General features: G+C 37.3%; 1 protein-coding gene across 1 annotated transcript; it reads left to right on the forward strand.

The window, feature by feature from the left end:
* The first annotated feature begins 282 nt into the window (after window positions 1–282).
* Window positions 283–4,290, forward strand: LOC134668192 (uncharacterized). The gene is made up of 5 exons (XM_063525697.1): window positions 283–379; window positions 1,727–1,843; window positions 2,729–2,874; window positions 3,692–3,779; window positions 4,162–4,290. Exons 1-5 carry the CDS (start codon window positions 338–340, stop codon window positions 4,255–4,257), a joined length of 489 nt encoding a protein of 162 aa, XP_063381767.1. The 5' UTR covers window positions 283–337; the 3' UTR covers window positions 4,258–4,290.
* The last annotated feature ends 8,525 nt before the right edge of the window (window positions 4,291–12,815 follow it).

Raw genomic sequence — 12,815 nt, forward strand, 5'->3', positions numbered from 1 at the left:
TAAACTGAACTACTTTTACTATGCGGACTAACCGTAAAGTCGGGGAATTTTTTTTGGCTGTTCCATAGAAAACGTCGACATCTGATCAGCCAAAATGTATGAAAAAGTAAACGTTTTTTTTTGGGGTTTCGGGGTTGGTGTCAAAATAAAAGTAGCTCAGTTTAGCGAGTAGAATCGAGCCCTGGATTTAAAGCCCCATGGTCAGACACACCCTGTATATTAAACATAGATAATAAAATAAATTTATTGCCTATGTTTAGTTATTTTCGGTTTTACATTTCAGGTCATTTCTGCTCAAATTAATGAACTACCTATAGAAAGAGCACTACGGGCCTTTATGCCAAAAAGGTCATCGCCACAATGCCAACGAAAACCAACGGTAAGATATAGCTCAGAGATTCAGTAGTAAGTACCTAAGGGCCACTTGCACCATCCCAATAACCCAGGGTTAAGCGGTTAAACCGTTAATCTAGTGTCAAATTGTACCTGATAACCATGGTAACTCAGATTTAACCGGTTAACCCGGGTTCGTGGAATGATGCAAGTGGCGATAAGTAGCCGTTTCAAATTGCCTTGAAGACACTCAGGGTCTCATTCTAACTTTAAGATAATGTTAAAAATTTGCTTAAGACACTACATGGATCGGATATGTGTCGCTTAACATCAAACTCGGGTAAATCCATTCGACCCTCTCAGCAAATATCTACCCTATTACCTTTTCTTAATACCAAAATCGCATAATCTGACAGATGGATTTACCCGAGTTTGAAGTTAAGCGACTCATATGTCGGTGTCAAAAATTACGTTTCTTCAAACAAAACCTTCACTTTTGACACTGATAATATATGCGATATACATATATCGTGTCTTTAGCAAATTTTTGACGTATCTTAAAGTTTGAATCAGGCCGTGAGATCGCACATACAAATACAAATATCCCACACACACCAACAAAACAAAACAATAAAACCACCACATACCTCAATAAAATTAAACAATACAAAAGAACACAGAAATACAAGCATATTTATTTATTTAACCTTTATTACACAATACAAGAAAGTACAAATGGCGGACTTAATGTCACAAGGTATCATCGTCATCATGCTCCTAGCGTTTGTCCCGTACTGTGACGGGCTCCGCTTTCCTACTTTTCTCCTTCCACTTCGCTCTATCCTGGACATCGGTTTCCGCTAACCCACAGGCGTTTAAATCTTTGGCGATGACTTTTTTCACCATAAGGCATAATAATAGCATAATTCTATTTCTCATTCCTACTATGCGTATTCTTCTTCTTCTTTATTTTTAAGAGCTGTGCTTTTGTCGGTGGAGCAATTTCCAACTCGTCCGGTCCTCTGCCAACTCCTTATTCTCTGGTATGACACGACCTGAACCGTTTTTTATATTTGGTTGAAATAATTTATTCTCTGTCTTCCTCCTTCCTCTCGTTCCCTCTATTTTTCTACGTGTAACGTATTTTGGACCCGGGTATGTCCTTAAACTACGTCCATGACCACCAGTGGACGGGCAGCAGCGTCCTTCAAATTCGGTGTACTCGACTGCGATCGCCAACCCGCCTGTGGCGATTATGGCATTCACCCCCTATCCGGCACGTATGGAGGTCCAAGGGGAAGGCCTATGTTCAGCAATGGACGTCTTATGGCTGATATGATGATGATGATGAACGTATTTTATTTTTATAATACCGATTGTACGTGATTTTTAGGACACGCCTGCTCAATGCTGCATAATTCCAGACCTGTTCGATGAAAAAACCAATGCAGGATGCCTGAGGCTAGATAATAAACCAGCGCAAGGGCCCGCCATTATTGGATCACCTGAGGTTTTTATATTTATATATGTGGTGTATAAGGTTTTTAACACGCTTTTATTAGGTCAACCTGTATAGTAACTATGTAATGGAATCTAAGGTAACTAATTTAACCATCTTCCAAGGATCGTAGCATCATGAAAATTGGCAGCTGTATGTAGTTCTGATGACAATACAATAATATGGTACTGTCAAACTGATCTCATGATGGAGCCGGAAGGTATGAACTGGAACTTCATGATGGAACATCGTATCATAGCTTTGATTAGATTTGTTAGGAAAGTCTTGTAATAAACTTTGACCATGATTAGGTTTCAAGGTCTGATGATGAAGCCGGAAGATGGGCACTGGCATTCCATGATGGAATATCGTATCATAGTCGTATTTGCACCTGTGAAAAACACGATCAGGTTAAAAGCGTGTTTTTCTAGTGTTTTTTTAACTATTAATTTATTGAGAAAGAGAGGGACTTTATCTACTATGCGTGAGACTTATAGTGTGAATGGGATGTGGGAATGGGTGGTTGTGTTGACGTCCATGTGATGTCCATCGGTGGCGTTAGTTTACCTAAGTTATCTACAAAGACTCCTGGCACGAGGCAACGGGGTAGCAAAAACAATTTGTAATCGCTTCAGACTACATAGTCATTACAAATTTATTGTTCTTGCAATGTATGTGCATTGTCATCTATATTTAGATAAACATTAAACAGTCGACATCCATATCTTAGGAGTACCTATAATGTATTTTTAATAAACACTAAATGACCTGACAGTTATTCCGACACAGCATCTCTATGCCTTCGTAGGATGGAACTCTACCAGGCTAGGAAAAATGGCTATTTTACCTTTTAGTTTCTTCCTTATTGCTAAGACTAATCTCAGTTTGATTCCACAGTGTACAGAAAAAAAGTGCGTACTCCGGAACAACGATTTGCTCTTCGACAACGATGAGATTGACAAGGTTTCCTTCAAGCAGTACCTGAACGAGTGGGTGGCGAAGAGAAGGGAGTGGATGCCTGCAGTTAATGCTGCTAAAAATATGTGGGTGATGGATGGCTTGCTTTAGTTTTATTTCGTATAACTTTTGTTACATATACATGAGAATAAGTACACATACATGAGAATAAGTCCATACATGGACTGAAAGTAATTGTAACTTGATCGAAGAAGGAGTTTCAAATAGCCTTTATACTGAATAGTTAGATGTAGCACCTACTTGACGAGAACTATAATAATGATCTTAAAACAAATAGATTTCGCCTAGACTTATCATATTGTATATTGAACTAACTTCGAAAGCAGGGTTTATTTTGAAAATGCTAATAATATCTACTATCTACTAGTCAACTATATGGGCCACCCCAAACAGGGTGATTTTTACTGTAGCAACAGTAGATAAGCATGATGCCTTGATAAGAGTTGCAGTAGCGAGCTTGATAAGAGTAGTAGTAGTTGATATGGTAAGTATTGCTAAAGTATCAAGAGCTTCTAATTTAATAAATACAAGAATTGCTTGACCCACTATAATATGCCGGACACAAACATAATTACAATTTCTGAATGCAACCATAGCTGTCAAATGTCAACAAACGAAGTGAATATGGCATTATTTGTCGAAATTTTTAATTATTAATGCAAAATATGCGACAATACGAAAGTGTTATTTTTTTAAGCTCTTTTGTTTGAGCATAATTTAATTCGTGTCTACCGTAGGGCCCGGAGGAAATATTTATATAGATGTACCATATTACATTCTCACTCTTACATATAACTGTGTAGTATGTTTCAAAACTAATGCGATATGAACCCCGGACCTATTCTTTATGATAGTGCTTTAACTCCTTTTCTAATTTTGCAGCTGTCTTGGTAACAAGCCTTTGTTTGGATTCGATCAGATGTGTGACGCGGACAGAGTACTTTGGTGCATCAATTCTAATTTATATAACGTAAGATTTGTTATGTCTTGCTTTTAATAATTCATAAGTTTCATAACATTTTCAGACAACACTAGTAAATAAGACTGCACTGATAGAAATTGACATTCTTTGTTAACTATTATAGGCCAAATTCCGGTTAATTTCTTTAGGAAACGGCGACATCAATTTTATTTTTACATTCTCGCATTGCTTTTGCGATAGGTAATATGGGTATGTTGAAATTTATCAAATTATCACTTAATTAAGAAGATTAACAAAAATTATGGAATGTTCGTTTTGAAGGCCTAAAAATAACGGACAAACAAATAAAATCGACATATTTCATTAATCTACCGTCAAAAAACAAATTAGTATATCATTGACTTAAATAAAACAATTATTTAATTTTCAGAAATGTCCTGACTGGCTGGACACTGACAGCTGCGCTACAACGCGAGCTTATATGGAAAAGTGTCTGCCTTATTTCGATAAAGACACACCTGAGTGACTGACTGTATGAAATATATGTATAAAACAAGAATGTTGTACTCAAAGCGCTTTAAAAACTATGCCCCATACCATCACTATCATTCTTCTTCTTCTTCTTCCTGGCGTTATCCCGGCATTTTGCCACGGCTTATGGGAGCCTGGGGTCCGCTTGACAACTAATCCCATGATTTGACGTAGGCACTAGTTTTTACGAAAGCGACTGTCATCTGACCTTCCAACCCAGGGAAACTAGGCCTAGTTGGGATTAGTCCGGTTTCCTCACGATGTTTTCCTTCACCGAAAAGCGACTGGCAAATATCAAATGATATTTCGTACATAAGCTCCGAAAAACTCATTGGTACGAGCCGGGGTTTGCACCCGTGACCTCCGGATTGAAAGTCACACGCTCTTACCGCTAGGCCACCAGCGCTTCGCGATAGTGATGATACCATCACTATCACTACACCTTATAAAATAAAGTCCCCGCCGCGTCTGTCTGTTTCTGTGTATTTGTCGCAGGCAAATTGTAAGAATCCGCCATTTACAAACGGCGTCGTCGATTTACAAATGGCTTCACATTTGTAAATTGCCGAAGGCAAATTGTTAGTGCGCTTAGTAGTGTTAACGTAAACTTGATGGTTGTCTGAGGGTGACCATGGTTTGCTGTTTTATAAATTTATACTAATTTTTTCACCACACCAGCTCGGAAAGGCTTACTTTGCACTTCAAAAACTGATAGCAACGTTGCATTTTATTCACATGTCATGTGAGGCAAAGTAATCAAATGGAAATTTTGAGTTGCTTTCTTCTGTTTGCTGGTAGAATTGACTTTTAAATGATGATTTTGGATGATAAATATTTAATAACATTCATTTGGATTTGATTTGGTATGATTTTGTTTGATATTTTACATTTAATATTTGCTTCGGGTTGGTGTAGTGAAAATTTTTGTCTTTTGTGTTTTTTGCGCGGGTCGACAATACAAGTATTAATTAACCATCTTGTTTTTACTTTTGCCAAAAGCATCTTTCCCAGTTATATCCAGGGCAGCACAGGACGGTCCTTGAAACTAAAGGTCCGTTGCTCTTCAGAGATTTATCCGGCTTAGATTTAGTAAGTATCAGTAAGTATTTAATGTAACGTCTCTTCTACATTCAAAATCTTATCTCACAACCACATATGGTAAATCCCTATATTTTATATACGTTACATTTTGTTTAACCCTCGTGCTTTGAAAGCCTCGCAACGCTCAAGATTCCATTTTTCGAACCACTCGCTACGCTCGTAGTTCAATTTTAGAATCTTTCGCTTACTCGGGTATCAATATTAGCACGAGCGGTTAAACAACAATTTTGCCCCCTTGTAAAACAAATAAATACGACACCACCATCCTCACGAGCGTTTTAACCGCGATTGCACCTCTTTTGAACCACAGTGAGTGGGTCTACAGGTAATTTATTTTTACCAGTTTGGTCCCACCGCACTGTTTGTTTTCTAAAAACATATTTTTTGTTGTGTGCGGTAAATATTAACACGTCTTAGAAAATGTTTGAATTTTGGAAACGCAACTTGTGCACAATCACGCCATCTTTCGGTGGTTAGTCAGCAGGACAGCCCTAGACATCCACATTAACCTCATGTAAAGGAATTAGTAGGTAAACATGTTTACCCCCAAATACTCGCTAGTAAATAGAACACCTAAAAATAACCATAAAATTTTGTTTGTCATGGATTGGAACCAAATATTTTCACGAAGTTTCTAGTAATTTGAGCGGGACATAAAATAAGTAAGGCGCTTGTTGTAAAAGTTTGATGTTCGCTTAATAAGCTGAAAATAATATAAGTAGGTATTATTTATATGTGGCGTTCCACGGTTAAAGGTACCTTATGGCGGTCGGCGCTTACGCTGTTATAAACGACGCTCCAGTATTAATGCGGTGCTATGCGACGTAAGCGCCATCCGCCATAAGGTACCTTCTCCCGAGGAAGGTCACTTATTGAAGTAGAATACCCATTAGAACTATTAATAACATAGTGTACCTTATTAGGTAGGTACTTTATTAGTAGGTGGATAACTATGCCATGAATACCTAAATGATTTCCATTTTAATAAAATCTATTAAACTGACAATATTACGTAATCAATGACGTTAAATAAAGGATGACTCACGTTAGACCGGGCCGTATCTGCGCCGGAGCGTTCGGGGCATTGTTTTCTATGGAAAGCATCACGTGATCGCCTGTCATGTCATAGAAAAGTAAGCCCCGGAAGCTCCGGCCCGAACACGGCCCGGTCTAACGTGAGTCATCCTTAATGCAAGCAACATGCAAGTTTTTATACTAACTGCCAAAAAATATTTTCAAATCTACCTCTTTTCATGCTTGTGTTTATTTACATAACAGCTTACAATTTTTAAGCCACTCCCTTTCAGATTCTTTTGTCACATTCAGCGTTTTCGCCAGTTATTTCTTTTACAAAAAACTTGGTTTCATTATCCACGAAAATCTAAGCAGATCTCATTTGCGCCGAGCACTCTGGATCAATTGCTATATGAACCTCGTATCTTTAACAGCCGTTCCTTTTAAATTTGAACTTTATTACAACATGAATAAGGTGGGTATTTGTAGAACGTGTGTGAGTAAGTTATGGTTGTGTGGTATTAATGCGAGTATTCACAGCAGGCGCTTTCGAGGGCTGTTTGTTCCATTATGAAAATGTGTACCAATTTTAAGTAATGTGGTGATTATGACCTTTTTCGGGTGTTGAGCTGCAAGTTTTGCAAAATGAACCGGATATATTACTGTTCATCAGGGTTTTTGATGTGAAACATTCTGTTTAGAGTTAGACCAAGAAAAGTCTACAGCGATTTTGATAGCCCACGCAGTGCAAGTGTTATTTTAAACGTCGAACTTATATGAAATGTTGAACGTGCTGCGTTTGTTATTTATGATACTTTGGGAGGTTTTACCTCCCACTTATAGTCCCTTAGTACAGTCGACGTCAAAGATATGTTTACATTTTTGCACTTTACTCCCTTGTAATAAGGTGAACAATGTAAACATATCTTTGACGTCCTAATGGTCCATAAGTTTAATACGTAATTGGGAGCTTTTGAACTGCAGATGTTGTGCATAATTATTTTCCTTCGTATTTTCACGGAAACGTACGAACGTGTCTTGCTGTTTCAGTCAGTCTCGGTACAAAAAGTAGGTACATACTCGTATTTACTTTCAGTGAAAAAATACGAAGAAAAACAATTATGCACTACACCTATATAAGGATGGTGTTTTGCAATAATTTATGTTAACCCACATTAGAAAGAAGACCCGTCGTAAAAAATTTTTTTTTTAAACTGTAAACCATTTTAACTTCTGTAATAACTCCTCCGTTTAACTCAATTCTTATGACAAAACCTCCGGAAGTGACAACCCTAAACCGGAAGTTAAGCAAATTGATATAAATGCCATAACTTCTGAATAGCACTGAATCCGGTTGCGGAAACAATACAGTAACATGGTAATCAATTATATTTATAGCTCAGAAACTTGAGCTATGTATATTGTATAATTACGCGATTATATACAAAACTTAGCCGTGTCACATATTTGAATTTTGATTATACTAAGAATTATCAAATAAAACTATTGTAATGGATTATATCGCGTATATTGACTATATACTACATCCCGACGTTTCGAACCCTTTACAGCGTTTTTTGCACAGTACAGTACGGCTACCATCAGTTTGGCATTGACATAAACGCTATCGTGAACGTAATTTACTTTCTATATATCTCTTTCGCACTAATATGTCAGTACGAGCGAGATGCATAGGTAGAAAGTAAATTACGTTCACGATAGCGTTTATGTCAATGCCAAACTGATGTAGTGTAGTCAGATCATACACAGCTGCTATCAGCTGATACAGCTGATACTTGATGCCTATCTCCCATATATGTATTTTACTACTTTATAGAACATTAAGTTAACGATGCCATAAACCTTGACTTACTGTAATTTATTATACAATGTTTAATGACCATTGCCATAACTTCCACTCGATTAAACCTGTTAAAACCTTAGTATATAAGGCGAGCGCTTTCTACCAATATATTCAGTATTTACTCGACTCTTGTGTTATCATTATAACCCCTGAACGCCGAACACTTCATGGCGACCCTGCCAGTCGGGCTGCTCGAGGCAGCCCCGGCTTAGACGCCGCCCAGCCGCCCAGCCAGTCAGTAAGCCAGTAAGCCAGCCAGCCAACCAGCCAGCCAGCTAGCCCAGCACCAGGCCCGCCGCCACTACCAACACCGCCTGTGCCTAACAGCAACCACCAGATGACTACAGGGCAGGACGAGTGCGGCATGCGCGCGCCGCCCGCCGGCGCCAGCGTCTAGGAAGAGCATATTATCAACCCCGCCGCCATTAGCCAGCACCTGCAGCGCGTCACCAGCACCAGAGCCGTCGCTACTACCCCCCCCCAGTGTCCAACAACGACCATACGATGTTAAGAGGTACAATTTAAGCATAACTGTGTTATACCAATTTCAAATATTGTTGTAAGCAAAGTGAATATTTCCGTACCATCTAAATTCATAAGAATATTATGACCAATATCCAAAAGTTATTATGACTTTATATATGCTTTAAGTTTTCAAAATGATGATTTCCTTTCAAAACTGGATAGCTCGTGGAAATAAATAATGTAAGCAAGGTACACCAGGATACAACCAGGCAATAACCCTCGAAACCAAAACAATTCGAGCGAGCTCTCAATTGCAGCGGTCCTTGGGCGCTATAATAAATATTAAATTTTGTATCCTTAATAAATATGTTGTATGTAAAAAAAGGTCGAACGACCAGAGCGCTATTAAAAGGCGCTGTGTACTTTTTAAAAAGACAGGTGACAAGTATCACGAAGTCAGCTTACATTATTAGGTCACAATGCAGACATTACAAAATGGCTCATTGGCGATCAATTCTTTACCATAACAAACAATTTACGAGCAAGAATTCTGATGAAAAAAAAACCCATCCCATTGCATACCACCATCCATATAAGGAACCACTATCTCCATGACACAGAAAATTAATCAATAATGCCTAACAAATAAATATCATATTAACAGATTCAATAAAAGTAAACACATGTTAATGTAACAATGTATTCCATAACCATATAAGGAACATGTAATCTTAGAAATAAGCATGTAAGCAAATTGCATATCCAAATAGCATTAAGATTTTTATTACATTCATAATTTTAAGAACCAATATGTATACCATAGATATAAGTTCAATTAAGCAAAAAAATAATACTTGTTATATATTTTTTGTCTTAAAAAAAAAAAAAAACGGGAAAGCTGTAGTGTAGTCAGATCATACACAGCTGCTATCAGCTGATACAGCTGATACTTGATGCATATCTCCCATATATGTATTTTACTACTTTATAGAACATTAAGTTAACGATGCCATAAACCTTGACTTACTGTAATTTATTATACAATGTTTAATGACCATTGCCATAACTTCGACTCGATTAAACCTGTTAAAACCTTAGTATATAAGGCGAGCGCTTTCTACCAATATATTCAGTATTTACTCGACTCTTGTGTTATCATTATAACCCCTGAACGCCGAACACTTCACTGATGGTAGCCGTACAGTTTTTCCTCAGTCACCCGTTGACCACAAACGCTGTAAAGGTTTCGAAACATCGGTATGTAGTATGTATTCAATAAACGCGATATAAACCGTTTCAATAGTTTAATTACATGAGTAACTATGGCGGTTACCGAAGACAATATTATGTATATCAAGGAATTATAATTATTTAACGAAGAATTCGTTCGCATAGAATACATTTATATAAAGATGTTCCAATATAAGAGCAACGAAATTCTTACATTCAAATCCATTCATTCAATTACATTCATCCATACAATCTGGATGCAGGCGTGAAATATCTATTTTACCTGTAGAAATTTTCTAGCTGTTGGTACTAAAGAGCGGCTTATTATTATGGAAATAATATATCTATTTTATAATTGTCTAGGTACAGTCGCCATCAGATATATCGGAGCGGCTAAGGCGCTCACAAATATCTGAACACGCCTCTATTGTCAGGGCGTTAGAGCGCGTGTTCAGATATTGTGAACATTTTGGCTGCTCCGATATATCTCATGGCGACTGTACGTGTCGGAAGCCTCGGCCCAGGCTTGGACCGTTCTAGCGTTCTTTCTTCATTATTACTTGTCTAAAACAAATGAAATGTACCTAGAACTTCCATGTTTTTATGTTGACGGTGTAAATTCAGCCTGTGTCACTTTTAATATTCTGCGAGTTGAGATTATTCCCCCAAAGCAGACAATGTCCGTTTATTATTTCTATTCAGCTTTGTTGGTTGCCAGTTTACTTTGTAGGGTTGTCGCGGTTGTCGCACATTTATTTTCACTAAATGGGTACATTAAAATGCGTAGTTTTTAAACACATGGTTTCACAATTAATACGTTGAGACCTTTTTAACAAAATAAATTACTTATTATGTATTTTTTTTAGAATATTCTCAAAATGTAAACTGTCACCATTTTGAAATGTCGAAATTTATGATTTTCATACATTTTGTACCTATTATTACCCTCTGCTTGCAACTACGTTCGCGCAAAAGTCATTAAAATTTGCTCTTCTCTCCCACAGTACTTACGTGGGTAGTAAGGTTCCATCCACGATAATATTAGTTTTTGTAGTAACTATCGAAACCATTACAAGTTTATTTGTTGTAAATTATAAACACTTGAATGAGGTCTGTGAAATTTAATTCACAAACTGCCAACCCTACTTGAAACTGAATTAATTAAGTCCATATTTAGTGAAGTTTTAATTCAGAAGTTATTTTTAATGCTATTGAAATACGAGTAAGTACGTTCCACTAAACTGATTTTTAATATAGTTTGTCAAAGGACTGTCTCATTACAATCATATACAGAGAGAATCATACTATCTTTATCGTATACTAGCACTAGCACCCAAAACAAAAGGATGAGTATAGTTTCCCTGGTTCTTATACTGACTGACAAATTGGTTTGCCGAACTATAGTTTTCTATTGTTCTCTTTAGCTACCTATTTTCATTCCAATCTGTCAATCACTATAGAAAATGTAAGATCGTTCAGTCAACGGTAAAAATATGGATGTAGACAACTTACTCAAAAATATGTCCCATAGTTCTTAATTCACTGACATAAGAGTTATGGGACATATTTTTGAAATGATTTGTACACCCATATTTTTACCGTTGACTGTACTAGGCTCGACATGCTAATACCCAATAGATGATAACCTGCTGTCACCTCTATTGACAATGACTTCAAGATGGCATGTACTGGGACCGGGTCGAGTACTTGTACGTTTACCTTACACGTAGGTACTATAAATGACCGCACGAACAATTCCGGGAACACATTCAATCAAATATGTAAATGTGGCTAACATGGCAACTGTTGACTGAGTGCGACAAGGACAAACAATAGCCACTATATTACACTGATATCTAGTAGGTAAAGGCCTAGAAATTGATTCTAGTTTAACAATTTGTTAAGGTTTTAAACTGGTTTTGATACGACACTAGATTTTGCCCGCGACTCCGTCGACTTCGACTTCGGCTATTGGCGCGCGTCTTAAAGTGACATTCCATTTCCAACTGCAGCTGCAATACTGTTCATTTTACTATGGAAACGCGTCGCTGTCATTGTCAATTTCCATAGTAAAATGAACAGTATTGCAGCTGCAGTTGGAAATGGAATGTCACTCTTACGCTCGACTTTCACTTCATTTACCATGCAATCTCGTATCAAAATTAGATTAAAACTGTAAAAAAAATATTAAACTGTAAATCGGGTTTCTGGGAGTTGCCATTGACTAAATTTGTGTACAGTCGAGTTCATAAATATGTATAGATTTCTTCACTTTAACATATTCCCCCCACACACAACCCGACTGTCGGGCAAACTGTTCCTAGCGACTACGCGCTCCATACGGCGAAACTGTGGCTACGCACTGCGAGCGTAACCCGTAGCACTTAGTGGCAAATGGCAATGAATGTGTTAATCCATAGCAATAATGTGAAAAATGTATATAAAAACTCGATTGTATCAGTATAAGTTACAAGTTGGGTGACCTATATATTTCTTGGTCTCATGTATCAGGGCAATTTTTCATCCTGACGTCATTATGGAATTTGTCGAGTCCATCTAAACTGTGACGCTAACTAGCTTAGACGGCTTTGGAATTATGCTTGTGTGACTTGTATTACCTATTTATTTATTTTGTAAGCATGAAAATAAATCAGCCGTTTAAGTTAAATATCCTTAGTAAAAACCAAATATAGCTACACAATTCTGAAGCTTATACAATAACTACGATGGTCGAAAACGGCGTGGCGAGATAATCCACCGTTAGTACTAATTAACTGGGCACTAAATAAAATAGACAATGGAGATAACTTGAATTTATTGTACCGTATTGTACGTGGGCTTAAAAAGCTTTAAGTTTAGTCCATGTGTTCACAAAATAT

This window comes from Cydia fagiglandana, chromosome 10, assembly GCF_963556715.1.
Source record: "Cydia fagiglandana chromosome 10, ilCydFagi1.1, whole genome shotgun sequence".
Classification (NCBI taxonomy): Eukaryota; Metazoa; Arthropoda; class Insecta; order Lepidoptera; family Tortricidae; genus Cydia; species Cydia fagiglandana.